The 13,874-nt window shown below is 38.5% G+C and overlaps 3 protein-coding genes across 6 annotated transcripts; all 3 read left to right on the top strand.

The window, feature by feature from the left end:
* The first annotated feature begins 557 nt into the window (after nt 1-557).
* Nucleotides 558-3,441, top strand: LOC110751311 (putative methyltransferase PMT5). 4 transcript variants are annotated; one of them, XM_088256021.1, is made up of 6 exons: nt 558-794; nt 956-1,177; nt 1,717-2,020; nt 2,309-2,441; nt 2,787-3,001; nt 3,117-3,441. In XM_088256021.1, exons 1-5 carry the CDS (start codon nt 698-700, stop codon nt 2,934-2,936), a joined length of 906 nt encoding a protein of 301 aa, XP_088112147.1. In that variant the 5' UTR covers nt 558-697; the 3' UTR covers nt 2,937-3,001; nt 3,117-3,441. The 4 variants fall into 4 exon arrangements, with proteins under 4 accessions (XP_088112147.1, XP_088112149.1, XP_088112143.1 ...); XM_088256023.1 differs by lacking the exon at nt 558-794 and adding an exon at nt 1,370-1,535 and having other exon boundaries at nt 988-1,177; nt 1,719-2,020; XM_088256017.1 differs by lacking the exons at nt 558-794; nt 956-1,177 and adding an exon at nt 1,370-1,535 and having other exon boundaries at nt 1,719-2,020.
* Nucleotides 3,442-4,803: 1,362 nt separating this feature from the next.
* Nucleotides 4,804-6,218, top strand: LOC110751342 (F-box protein At1g52495-like). Its single transcript, XM_088248621.1, has 2 exons — nt 4,804-4,836; nt 5,154-6,218. The coding sequence occupies exons 1-2, from the start codon at nt 4,804-4,806 to the stop codon at nt 6,075-6,077; spliced, it is 957 nt and encodes a 318-aa protein (XP_088104747.1). The 3' UTR covers nt 6,078-6,218.
* A 2,775-nt stretch (nt 6,219-8,993) lies between these two features.
* On the top strand, nt 8,994-12,245 carry LOC110751397 (uncharacterized). Its single transcript, XM_021951862.2, has 3 exons — nt 8,994-9,716; nt 10,197-10,347; nt 10,480-12,245. Exons 2-3 carry the CDS (start codon nt 10,203-10,205, stop codon nt 11,997-11,999), a joined length of 1,665 nt encoding a protein of 554 aa, XP_021807554.1. The 5' UTR covers nt 8,994-9,716; nt 10,197-10,202; the 3' UTR covers nt 12,000-12,245.
* The last annotated feature ends 1,629 nt before the right edge of the window (nt 12,246-13,874 follow it).

The following is a 13,874-nucleotide window of genomic DNA, read 5'->3' as shown; positions in this document are numbered from 1 at the left end:
TTCTTTAACTTCTTTACAATTTATTCAGGTTGATGTTACTAGAAGAAAATAAAATTGCCTTTCACTCTGAGGATGGTTTGATTTTTTATGTTGTCGAGGATTATTCTCTTCAAATTGCGAAGATGCTACGTTTAAATGATGATTCTCAATTTCTTCAAGCCGGTGTAAGCCTTCTTTGTGAATTACAGTTATGATTATCTGCTGTTACTTTCTAGGGCATGGTTACTGTTAGATTTCAAAGAGGCCAGAGTGTATTAAATACGTATGGGAAAATTTATTATAATACACGTACCGAGACAAAAGCCAAAGGTCAGTCTCGTAGGTGGACGTATTGAACCAAAATAAGATCTCAGATTGACATCTTGATACACTGATTTACCATAATAATAAATAGAGTCAATGGGGACTTTATCTTTTGTTCTCTCATAGTCCAAAATTTAGGTTTATGCTGGAAGCAAAAAAAATGCAACTTCTGCTTCATATTTGTGATAAATGTAACATCTGAACTATCCTTTGCATTATATATTTTAATTATTTCTATGTTAAAACTACAGGTGCAAACTGTACTAGATATTGGTTGCAGTTTTGGTAGCTTTGGAGCTCATTTAGTATCACTAAATGTAATGTCTGTTTGTATTGCGGCATATGAGGCAACTGGCAGTCAAGTTCCGTTGACCCTTGAGAGAGGTCTTCAGCAATGATTGGAAACTTTATTACAAGACAGCTTCCATATCCAGCATTGTCCTTTGAAATGGTTCACTGTGCTCAATGTGGTATTGTTTGGGACAAAAAAGGTAATTTGGACTTTATTAGGCATATTTCTTACATTTTGGGCTTCCTTTGGGGTTGAGTAGTCCCTCTATCTCTCTAATGCTAATAACCTTAGAGGATGAGTTGTCTTATGCTTTTTTGAATACACTTCCTCTCATGTAACCATAATTAATTCATGAATCAGATTGGATGTTGCTTTTAGAAGTTGACTGGGCACTCAAGCCTGGCGACTACTTTGTTTTGACCTCATCCGCAACCCAGCCATATGGAAGTTCATTGAGCATGAAGAATAGCATGTTGACACCAATGGAGGAATCGACCCGGAAGATCTGTTGGATTCTAAAGCTCCGCAATATGAAACTTTTATGTGGCAGAAAACTGTGGATTCTGATTGCAATACATCTCGGTGAGGATAGTTAAACGTTGCCTCGGTCTCTTGTGAAAGAGTTGTTAGTTTGATATTTGAAAATTCAGTACTGTTTAAAGCTTTGGTATTGACTTGCGCCATTGCATTAGTGTATTCAAAGAGCCCCACTTATTTTCCTCTTCCTTTGAAAAAGAAGCCTAGTAATGTTCTTCTTTCCGTTCTTTATTGTAGCAAGCAGGGTGCTATACCACTTTGTAATGAAGGGCATGATGTTCAGTCATATTATAAGCCTCTTGTATCATGTATAAGTGGGACCACCAACAAACGCTGGACTCCAATCCGAAATAGGTCCTCGAGGCCCCATCAGTTGAACTCAGATGAGCTTGAAATTCATGGAAAGTACTATTCCATCATCTTTTTTTTTTTTTTGGGTCTTCTCTCTCTTAGGGAGAGTGTGGTTGGTTCCAACTTCCGAATGCATTAAAATCTTTATGGTTGTATCTCTGCCATGATCATTCAGTTCTACACTTCACTTCATGGTGCTCTGCCAGCATATTGATACCCTTTTATTTTTGCAGGAGTTCAGCCTGACGATTTCTTTGAGGACTTACAGATTTGGAGATCAGCTCTGAAAAACTATTGGTCTTTGCTTACACCCTTGATTTTCTCTGACCATCCGAAGAGACCAGGTGATGAAGACCCATTATCTCCATTAAACATGATACGCAATGTGATGGATATGAGTGCTCACTATGGGGGTTTAAATGCTGCTTTTCTGGAGGAAAGAAGATCAGTTTGGGTGATGAATCTCGTGCCTGTCAATGCTCCCTATACACTTCCTCTCATACTAGATCAAGGTTTTGCTGGTGTTTTGCATGACTGGTAAGTCGTTGGTTTCAGTTCCTTCAGAAACTCTGCTGGCTAACTTGATATTTGAAGCTTCTTTCAGTGTAGCTCAGATGCACTGTGTTTTTTGGAAGGCAAAAAAAATTTGAGAATGACTAACTCTAACTAAGGTTGAAAAAATTTGAATTTAAAAAAGCTAGGACTCATTTGTGCTCTTTATATCCTATTTTCTTTCCCTTTCTATACATGTGTGCCTGCAAGTCTATGTTACTGGAATTTAATTTTTGAGGTAGAGTCATAGTTGTGATCTATCTGTTGGTACAGGTGTGAACCGTTCCCTACATATCCTGGAACCTATGATTTGCTGCATGCGAATGGGCTGCTCTCACATCTGTCTTCAGAGAGGCGCAGCATGATGGATTTATTCTTGGAGATGGATCGGATTCTGCAACCTGAGGTACTTTTATTTCCCCCTTGCTTATTTTATATTTCTATACTGCAAGATGCAAAGTAAGATGAATAAGTCTGTTGTCTGTCTTTCCTTCTTTTGTTCCTAATATTGATTTTATAATCCACCTTTGGAAATCAAACTTCATTTTGTAAGTTGTCAACTGATACAAATCTTGTTTTTTTCTCTTTATTTCTTAAATAATATTGCTTGCCATCTTGGCATGCGACGATCAAGGCCTCAACAAGTCAATTTTGTGATATTTTCTAATGCAAAGAATTATAACCTTCTTCTATATTTTGGTGTTTTGTGATGAAATCCCGTTTTGAGACATGAATTATGGCCGGTTGGCAGGGATTTGTTGTTCTCTGTGATAAAGTGGGAGCTATTGAGATGGCGCGCATGTTTGCTACACAAATACGTTGGGAAGCAAGGGTGATCGACCTTCAGAATGGCAGTGACCAACGGCTACTTGTTTGCCAAAAACCATTCGTGAAAAAATGATTGTTTTACTTCAGGAGATTTCATCATTGCGGAAGTGTACAATTGTTTTTCCTCTTTTTGCTCTGGTAATTTCTCTCATTTCAAATTCGGATTATGTAAATGTAGTGCATTGACCCGATTGCATTTGTATTTAGTTGTAAATCTTGAATTTAACTATGTTGTTTTTGTGTGTGTTAGCAGAATATGATGAATTTGGCAATGTAATGCATGCTCAGAATCCGAAGAACCTTGGAGGAGTAATATAAGTTATGGTAATGCCACACTTCAATATATTTGAGGAGAAATATAAGTTATAGTCGTACTAATAATAATAAAGGGCATTAAATCTGTTTTTTTGTTTGGTCGAATATTGTCTAATTCCCTAAACAACCCAAACGCCTCCCCGCCAATTACACCACCTCCCTCCCCCACTAGGATATTAATTCAGATATGGCTAGGATTCCTTTCTGTCTTTTGGATTGTTATTCTGTTTTCCTATAAATGCCAAGCCAACAATTACAAACCACCGAAAGTATAGCATCTCTGCTTTTCTTTTAAAAAGCACGTATATATTAGCATCTCTGGGTTTCTTTTCTGCCTCTTAGCGTAGCGTACTATATTCAGGTCTTTCGATGGCCAGAGAAGGTCGTAAAAGGAAATTGTTAAATTTGAGCCCGGAGCTCCCAACCGAAATCATATTCTCCCATATACTCCCACGGCTACCACCAAAGGATCTGATGATGCAGTGCAGGTGCGTATGCAAGTCTTGGTCCTCCTTCATCTGCAGTCCTTCCTTTGTCGCCGACTTCTGGAACGACAGAAACAAGAGCACCACTAACTTCCTTTTCCAAAAGCAAAACCGCTTCTTCTCCTCAAAAATAGAGGAGAAAGAGCAACAAGGAGGAGGGAATAATAATAATAAGAGGAATGCTATTCACAATCGCTCAAAAGCGATTCTCATCGAACTCGCTATCCACGTGTCTCTCTGCTGATGGTTTCCAAGTTGGGCAATAAAATAGTATTACCAACGTTCTCTCTCCTCTTTCTTTTATTCTCTTCTTTTTTTTTCCTTTCTTTCTCTCTTCTCTCCCTGTTTCCTATTTTTCCCCTTCGTTTATCCTCTCTCTCTCCTCCTCCTTCTGTTTTTTCTTCTTCTTCCTCTTTATTTCTCTCTTCTCTCTGTCTTTTTTTTTTCTCCGACGTTTCCCCCTTCTCTTTCTCTCCTCTTTCTTTTTTTTCTTTCTCTTCTCTTTTTTTCCTTCCTTTCTCTCTTCTCTCCCTGTTTCCTATTTTTCCCCTTCGTTCCCCCTTCTCTTTCTCTCCTCTTTCTTTTTTTTCTTTCTCTTCTCTTTTTTTCCTTCCTTTCTCTCTTCTCTCCCTGTTTCCTATTTTTCCCCTTCGTTCCCCCTTCTCTTTCTCTCCGCTTTCTTTTTTTTCTTATTCTACCTCTGACTGGCTTGGTGCGGTTTCTCTATCCATTTTTGTCTATAATCGCACTACAGGCAAAAATTTTGGATTTCACCCATCGATGGCCCGCCCTCCTCACTGCAGAACTTTCTGCTAAACTTATATCACAAAATTTATATATATATAGAACGAATAAAGGCCGTAAAAAAATTAAGCGAGCTTTGTTAAAAAAATAAAATTGAGTGAACATCTGTAGCAAGTTTCTTCTTCGTACAGTTGGGTTGTTCATGAGGTGCAAAATTCTTCTTGCTGGTTGGCCGTACTCGTTTTACTTAGAAGAAGGAAAAAAAACAGAGAGGGGGAAACGCGGAAGAAAAAAAATAGAGACAGCGAGAAGAGAGAAATAAAGAGGAAGAAGAAGAAGAAAAAATGGATAGACAAAAATCCAAATTTTTTGCCTGTGGTGCGATTATAGACAAAAATGGATAGAGAAACCGTACCAACCCAGTCAGGGGTAGAAGAAGAAAAAAAAGAAAGAGGAGAGAAAGAGAAGGGGGAAACGTCGGAGAAAAAAAAAAGACAGAGAGAGAAGAGAGAAATAAAGAGGAAGAAGAAGAAAAAACAGGAGGAGGAGAGAGAGAGGATAAACGAAGGGGAAAAATAGGAAACAGGGAGAGAAGAGAGAAAGAAAGGAAAAAAAAAGAAGAGAATAAAAGAAAGAGGAGAGATAACGTTGGTAATACTATTTTATTGCCCAACTTGGAAACCATCAGCAGAGAGACACGTGGATAGCGAGTTCGATGAGAATCGCTTTTGAGCGATTGTGAATAGCATTCCTCTAATAATAATAATAACAGGGTTCTAATTCCAACACCCGTCGCCGAACTTTCATACCTGAGTCGATTTGAAGCTCTTCAACTTTATAGATATGATGGAGTGCAAAGCGTCCATGGCTTGGTTTGTGCATCCTCTAGTTATGGTGGCCCAGTTTTCATACTTAACCCTACCACTAGAGAGTCCATTCAACTTCCCCATGTCAAGCACAATGCAGTAGTAGTTTATCACTTTGGCTTCAGTCCACTTACCAATGAGTATAAGGTTCTCCAGCTCATCAACTTTCGAAAATCAAATTTTCCGTTCAACGCATTCACGCTAGGTCAGGATTCTTCGTGGAGGCCATTGCAGGTAGACCCTGCAGCGGGCAACGTTGACCTTCCTTTTAAAATATGGGATGTGGCCGCAATTACTGACAGTGTGTGCATCAATGGGGCCATACACTGGATCGATAAGAGAGAAAAAGACATTCTGGTATTTGACGTTGAGAAGGAGAGCTTCAGCGTGGTGCCACTACCTGAAGATTGTGCTCAAGGGTTTGTTGACTATAATGAAAATTTTCCAAGCATAATTGAGGTGGGAGGATGTGTGGCTGTGGATATTGCGAACCGGTGGGAATATGACAGGATAATTTTATGGATTTTGAAAGACTACCAAAACCTGGTGTGGGTTAAGGAGACTATTACTTTTAGTGAGATGCCGGAAAAAACAATTTGCAGTGAAGTTTTGGGCACAATCCACACAGGTGAGCTAGCGATAATGATGGAAGTTGTCGACTCTCCACTCCAATTATATCTTTATAATATGAAGAGCAAACGACATAGAATATTTGATTTTGTTTGGCCTGGGTTTAAGGCAGAACCCTACGGAAGACCATTACTTCAGTTACTTTATAGCGATAGCATTGTCCCCTTAAAATGAGATGGATAGATATATAATATACATGTGCCAAAAGTATTTGCTCACAGAAACTCCGGTTGGAAAGTTGGCTTGAGCGAAAAGTAATTTACATGAATTCTATGTAAGTTTATTATATATTTGATTGTTATAATTTTTATGAAATTGTTATTATTAAATTTATATTTTTTTTAATTGTTCCGTCAACAGTAATTTGCAGCCACTTAAGTCGGTTGTTCAACTTCTTGCTTTACCATTACTTTGGCTTTCCCTTCAGATAAAACGAGATAAATGGTCAAGGTTAAAATAATTAATATCTAATTAATGGACAGTTTCTATGAATTTGACGGTTTAAAAGTTAATATATTTGGTTTATTTTCTATTGTCTTGTATAAGAATTTTAGTGAAATCCGGTTTTTTATTATCGTATCAGAAAACAATTTCAAAGGATTTTAGAAAAAGATCAAATCCGCTTAGCATAAAAGGATACTAATAAGTTACCCAATTTAGATATGGTGGTTAATTAGGATTCCTTTTTTCTTTTAGAATTTCTGTTTTCCTATTAATATCAGGCCAACAAACCCTATACATACAACATACCTACACTATTCTGCCCAAAAAAAAAAACAACATACCTACACCATTGGCACATTCATATACGTACAACATACCTATGGGAACACTCGTGTATATTTGAACACAAGAAATACATGACACGGTTCATGGAGAGGAAATAAAAGAAGCATCAATAATAATAAAATAAAATGAACTGCAGGGATTTGCAGAAATTGTTTCTGGCTCTAGCTCAGCACTCACCCATATCGATGTCAAAGTGGGAGATTTGCAGAGGATTGTACTGCAAACATGAGCGGTTGATATTGGAAATTTTACAAGAGAAGGTTGCAGAAGAGCAAAACACCCTTTGGCGCTGCACTGGGGGAGGAGGTCTTGGTTCCTCCTCACTTCCTCCCCTGGTTTCTCTTTGTACAAGTGACAAGTCCCTACTTTCCTCTCTCCTCTCTGTGAGAGTCTCCTCTCTCCCTTGTGAGAGTTCATCATCTCCTCAGTGAGAGTTTTTTACTTTTTCTGTTTGTTTGTGTTTCTTGTCTTCTCTTCTTTGCCTCCTCCCCTACTTGTGAGTCGTCAGCTCCTCCCACTCCCCATGAGTGCATTTTCTCGGAGCTATGTCTCAGATCTGAGTCTTTTATCCCCTCTACAGTTCTCTCTCCTTTGGCCAGCGGCTACCCTTTATTGTTGGTTCTCAATCACCACCCTTTGCTCCTCAGCTCTGTGGGTACAACTTCCGTCGATCTCTTTCGGTGGCGGTATCTATCGGTGGCTTGTGAGTCTTGTCCCTTGGATTATGGGAGCACGTTTTGTGCGGGTGGCTAGTTCCCCCCCATCTTCCGCCTGGACGTTTGGTATGTGTTGTTACCAGTTACTCTTTCTCGGTGATTGCGGATTTGCGATGGTGTTGCAGCAGGTGGTCTTTGGGTGGCGCGGCTGTGGCTTTTGCTCAGATCTAGGGTTTTCTGTTTTTCAATTTGGGCTTTTGTTTTTGGGCCTTCTCTGTCTGTTATGTACTTTACTGTTTGGCCCTTTGTTTGTTTGTTTGTTTGTTTTGCTAGTGTTTCGGTTTTCCTTCACCTCCTGTAATCCTTTTCAATTTATTTGAATAGAATTACATTGACCAAAAAAAAAAAAAAAAAAAAAAGGTTGCAGAAGAGCTCTGTAATAAACTAGTGATAAAGGGTTTGAGATTGAAGTGAAATTGGGCAAGGCCCCAAGCACCTAGATAGGAATTACAGGGCACCGATGAAGCTAGGCCGCAGGCAGCAGCTCATGGTGGCTTGTTGCCTCAAGCAGTCGTCTCCCAACAGCACAACCAATTTCAACAAGACCAATCTGCACCATTTCATTACTACAACATCCCTCCTCAAGCTTCACATGAGACAACATTTTTTCCATCAATGGATCCTTGAGGGGCATGGCGGGAAAGATTCCAGTTCAGAGTGGCACTGCAACAGGAGCAGCAGCATTATGCTGAACTCTGTTTTTGACTGAAACTGGTGTTGCATTATGGATTCAGAATGTTGAAATATGATCAAACATTTTAGTTGCCATTTCAATGCATACAAGTTTCTTTTATCATCTTCCTAAAAAGTAATAGCTAGTTGTACGGTAAAAAGGTTTGTTCTTAAAATGTTGTTGTTTATGGACATTTGGAGTGGACTGAATCTTTTTTTCCAGAACAAGAAAGAAAGGGACTCAATTGAAGTCTGTTTGGGCAATTTTCCAAAATAAGCTGAATGCATGCTTAAACGCTTGATGAACAACTTAAGTGGTCTATGAAGCATATGATAATTTTTCACGGAACAAAGTAGATGCAAGAAATGATAAAATTCTCTTCAATGCAGCATTCAACAATGGGTTTTTATCCTTTTAATTACAAGATCACTGACCCTAATTTTATTACCTAACATTATTTATTTATTTGATTTTTTGCCTCCATGTTAATTACTGTTGAATTAATTTTATTTTTGAGATTTATTATATATCGAATCACAGTTATCCAATAAAAATTAACGTAAGGGTAATGCTTGGCAAGCAAAAATATTTTAAAAGTTAAAATAGATTTTGTTTTTTTAGTTAGTGAAATATGGAATATGGAAAGTACGAATAAAATATATACATATATTATATATGTATAATATGAGTATTAAACCGAAAAATGCTAACTAGGAAAAGTTAAAAAATAAATTGTAGTGCAGTTAAAAAGGTTCCGTTTGTAATTCAGGATCCTGCCTTGGAAAATTAATTTTTTTTTTTTTCAACCATTACCTTTTAGAGTGGGGACTTTATCGTAAATTCAGTTCCACAATAGCCGGCTTCAGTCCCTTTTGGCTTATATAGGGTCCAGCCCATATCAACGCTATCTCCCGGTATCAGATTAACCCGGTTTTTTTTTTAATATCCGGGCCGTTTCCTTTACAAAAAAGCACGAACCGTACCCTTTTATCTTTCATCGTCTACCTCTTTCGATTGGAACCCAAGCAGATCGACCTAAATTTTTTCCAGATTTCGCCTAATTTCTTCACATAATCGTTGAATCGGCCATCTGTTTGCTTAATTCCGAGTCTTCTCTGTTGATTAATCCCAAATTCGACCCAACCCTTGGTGTCGCAAAATTCTAGGGTTAGAACTTTGAATCGGCCCCTTTCGCTCTCTATTCTTCCAATCCGTTACGTTTCTAGGTTCTAATTTTGTTTTTCTTACTTTGCCCTCTCGAATTTAGTCCTAATTTTGTAAATTTTTCGACCGCATCGAATTTCTAGGGTTTCGTAGAGTTCGTCTTGCCAGAGGTTCTTTTTGTGTAAATTATCATAGGGGTTTTGTTCCGGTCACCTCCATATGGCTATTTCGTTTGCGTTTGGTCAATAATTTATCGGTTTCGCTAGTGAATTGAAAATCTAGGGTTAGGGTTTCTGAAAAAATTTCAGCTCTTTTATTTGGTCAAATTGGATTAGGGATACGATTCCTAAGACCGATACATCGGCTTTTGTTGATAGTTCAGCGTGCAATTGTATTACGTAAGCCGTCTGCCTTTCCTTTTGTTCTTCCAGTGATACTCACCTGAGTTTTGAATCTGAAGAATTTGTTGAGGTAAAATCTCATTGTTAGTATTTACCCTATCATTTATCATTATTATCTTATGCTGAAAAATGAATTTAATTGAATGGAAATATTACTGAGCTTAAATATTGATATTGTTCTCCAACCAAAAAAACAAAAATTTATATTGTTCAAAACTTTATGTTAGTTTTTCGATTACCTCACATTGGAGTTTGAGGTGTTTGGATAAAGTGAAATGGTTTAAACGGCCCCCTTTTTTTTTAGAGAGATAAATGGCCTGTTTTTAAATGAAGATATGCTGATGTTTGGATTAAGTGAATTATTCAAAAGCAAGTTATGAGGTGTTGTGGTTGTTTTGGATTAGCAACATTAATGGGTTGAGTTCTTCGCTTTGGACAATCTTTTATGACAGAAGTAGCATTTTTGTTACTAATGAAATAAGTAGTATTGTTGTAGGTATTGTCATACATTATTCAAATCTGTCATAGATCTTAATTGTCTTGGGTTCAGGTTAACATGGGATTCAAAAGGCCCTTTGATGATGTGGACTTCCAGGAGCTTCCTTTTAAGCACCCGAGACAGCTTGAATTCAGTGATAAGCTTGCTCCATTTTCAGATGCTGTTTCTTGTTATGGTGCACCAAGAAAAACCTATGTTTCAGGTAAAGAAAATTCTGGTGTTAACCACTTTCATGGCTTGCTTTGTGTAGATAATATGGCCTGGTTTTGAACTGGCAACCACAAATGCTTTGACTTATTCACATTGAAATCTAATCTTATTTTGCATGAGACAGGTGAGGATGGGCATGTGGTTGGTAAATCTCAATGGCTCGAGGTGCTTGAAAAATATACTGTTAATGAAAATTCAACACCTGTCAACAAGGTTATTGGTGCTCCCTTCTCATTGACCACCAGGAGTTGTCGTGAAGAAGATGTTGGTCCTAGACCAGATGCTTATTCGCCTCCTGCAGGGGATTTCGAATTTGACTTCCCCAGGAGAACATTTGTTCCTTTCAAAGATGTTTATTCTTCTTTGGCGGATCGCTCTCCAAGAAAACCAGTTCCTGTTGGACCAGATCATCAGGCCCGTATCCCGACATGGACTGGACGCGTTAAATGTTTGGATCAGACAGATGAGAGTAATCTGAACCGCTTTTCCTTGCATTTCTTGGAATCAGAAAAGGTTGTTAATAATGCCAGTGAGGAAAAGCTTTTAGGGACTTCTGTCATTCCAATGCCTGACTCAAACCTGTCAGCACTTAAGTGTGATAAGGTTGGACTTGGTAGAACAGATTGTAGCTGCCTGGACCCAGGGACAGTCAGGTGTGTGCAAAAGCATGTCATGGACGCACGGGAAGAGCTTAGAAGAACCCTTGGAAATGAAAAGTTTGTGAAGCTGGGGTTTTGTGACATGGGGGAGGAAGTGGCACGAAGGTGGAGTGAAGAAGAAGAGGAGACCTTCCTTGAGGTTGTTTACTCCAATCCTGCATCAGTGGGGAGGAATTTCTGGAAGCAGTTGTCTGTAGTGTTCCCTTCTCGAAGTAAAAGAGAACTGGTCAGCTATTATTTTAATGTGTTCATGCTTCGCAGGCGGGCTGTTCAGAACAGATCTAATATACTAGAAATAGATAGTGATGATGATGAGTGGCATGGAGACAATGGAGGTTCCATTGACAGGAGAGTTGCTGAATATGATGAAGACTCTGTTATTGAGTCTCGTATTTATCAAGATGATCATGTAGGCCGTGAAGAGGATTACTCTGATGAAGATGATAGTGATGATGATGATGTTGATGATGACGGGAGTGATGGTGATGGTGATGGGGGACATGTTAAAGGAGATTCCAGCGAAGTAGATGGTGGGATAGATAATATGGAATCATACATGCTCAAGTCAGTTGATGATGGCAAATTTGACATTGTAGGTCAGCATGGGGAAAAAACTTCAGGGTGTACCAGGGAGGAATTTGATTTCCAAGATGACTCATGCGTGTCTTTCGAGTTTCAGTCCAATATGCATGACTCTTGTGATCGAATTGATGCTGGGGCTGCAGGATCTGCTTTACAAGTCACTGGATTTAGGAACGATCGTAGCAAATGCTTGCATGGCCAACCTGATGCATCAAGTGATGTAGTGGGTCATGCGTATTTGTTGGAGCCTTGTGATGCTAAAGTCTGGGATGCCAGGTTCCCATTAGACGCCATGAAAGGTGTTGATGTACTACCCACATGGAGTATGATTGAAGAGATATTTGATGAAGGCATGGGGGATTACAAGACGAGGGATGAGCAAAAGGGGCCAGCTAGTGGCTAGTGGCTAGTGGCCAGTGACGGATAATTCTTTTAACCCCTTAAGATGTAAATTCAGTACAGCCCTTGTGAGGGCTAAGTTTTGAGGTTGGCAGCCAAGTTTCGATGCAAGGCAACTTTTTCTTTGAAGCACAGGCAATTTTGATATCCGGTGTTTCTTTTGTACAAAAATCCATGGAATCTAATATTCATGTGTATGTAAAGTTTTCCCAAATGGAATATTCTTCTCATTTGTTTTTTGTGCACCTCCTACCTCTTTGTAGCCCTTTAGCAGTCGCACTTTGTTTTCTTCTCATAAGAATCTTTGTCAATGCTCCCCTCCACCCAAAAAAGGTCAATGTTCCTAGTAGAGCAGTACTTTTGGGTTTTTGACTGAAATGGTCTCTGAATTTATACCCGAAAAAGGCTTTCATGAAGTTGAGTAAAGAAAATGAAATTTAATTCAGACATATTCGAAGCTCAAATGTTTGTGATTTGATTGTAACATGCTTGTTTCATCACTGGGCACTGTTGATTACACAAAATATAAGAAATAGAAATTTAGAAAATATATACTTGCGGCGGCAGAGTCTAATGAGGACTGACATGCATGCTGCAATGCGACTCCTTATCTTCAAGGTCAATGCTTTTTTAAAATGGGTGGTTGAATTCTTTAATATTTTTTCTTTGGCCAGATGGAGTTCTTCAGTTGGCTTGGCACATTTTGGTCAAACAACAATTAAGAAATTTAAAACCTCATGGTTAGGTGAAGCTTTATATGTAACGAGCAATATTGGGTAAAAAGATCCCACGAAATTCTTGAATTTCTTTCACCCAATTTTGTATTCGTTATTGAAGCGAAGGTCTGCATTTTATACAGCCGATAAGACCCCACCAAAAAAAGTGATGGATTTTGCAAGATGCCAAGCAGGAAGTGTTTTAACTTCTAATTTAAATAAGGATATTTGACAAGCAGATCACTACAATATGGCCGATTGACTTAATCAAGGAAACTGTACTGGTAATTACTAAGTAAATGTGTCTTCCTATGAATTGAACACTTTGGAAAACCTATATTCTTCAGGTGTTTGATGAATTGGGAAAAACATGTGTCATTTTAACGATGATCCAACTTCAAATTTAACTTCAAGATTTGTGTCACAACCCGACTCCCCTAGCAGAATATTGTCCGCTTGGGGCCTCCCCTCTCACGGTTTTGTTCTTGAGCTCAAGCTAATGCTATCTTGCCCAAAAGACCTCTTACTATGAAGAGAAGTGCCCACACATATAAAACACTTCACCTTTTCCTCCCCGAGCGATATGGGATTGCTCACCGTTCTTGTTTCCCCAAAACACAGGTCTTACAATTTGAATCTCAGATATTGTATTAGATCATAATTAAACTTGGAAAATACATAATGTTGAAAATGTGGACTACAAACAAAGAAACAAATGTACAAAAATGTGGAATGTGGATAGAGACTATGTTTTACAAAACAGCAGTCATATTCTCATGTAGTGGGAAAGGAAATGAATAAAGAAAACCCATTGATATGTTGACATGCACTAGTCACCTATGCAATTTGCAATTACATTTGCATTTCTTTCTTAATGGGTAGGCTAGGGATTTATGTTATATTTAGTTATTTATGTGCGTATGTAGGTTGATTTTAACCGTTGATTCTTATAGGATGTGAGCAACTGACCGTAGCACCTCTCATAAATCAATAACAGTTGAAGATCTCACCTTTCATTTGTGCTAATCTACAATTACAAACAAAGACAAGATTAAGGTATAGTTTGGATGTTTCAGTTTTACTGTGCCAATATCTATGTGGTAGTATTGTTTAGTCCTGGAACCTTGGGATCCTCAAAACATACCCACCAATCCTGGCCGTCC

Source organism: Prunus avium, chromosome 1, assembly GCF_965620075.1.
Source record: "Prunus avium chromosome 1, drPruAviu1.hap1.1, whole genome shotgun sequence".
Lineage (NCBI taxonomy): Eukaryota > Viridiplantae > Streptophyta > Magnoliopsida > Rosales > Rosaceae > Prunus > Prunus avium.
This window is presented reverse-complemented; position numbering and strand designations above follow the sequence as displayed.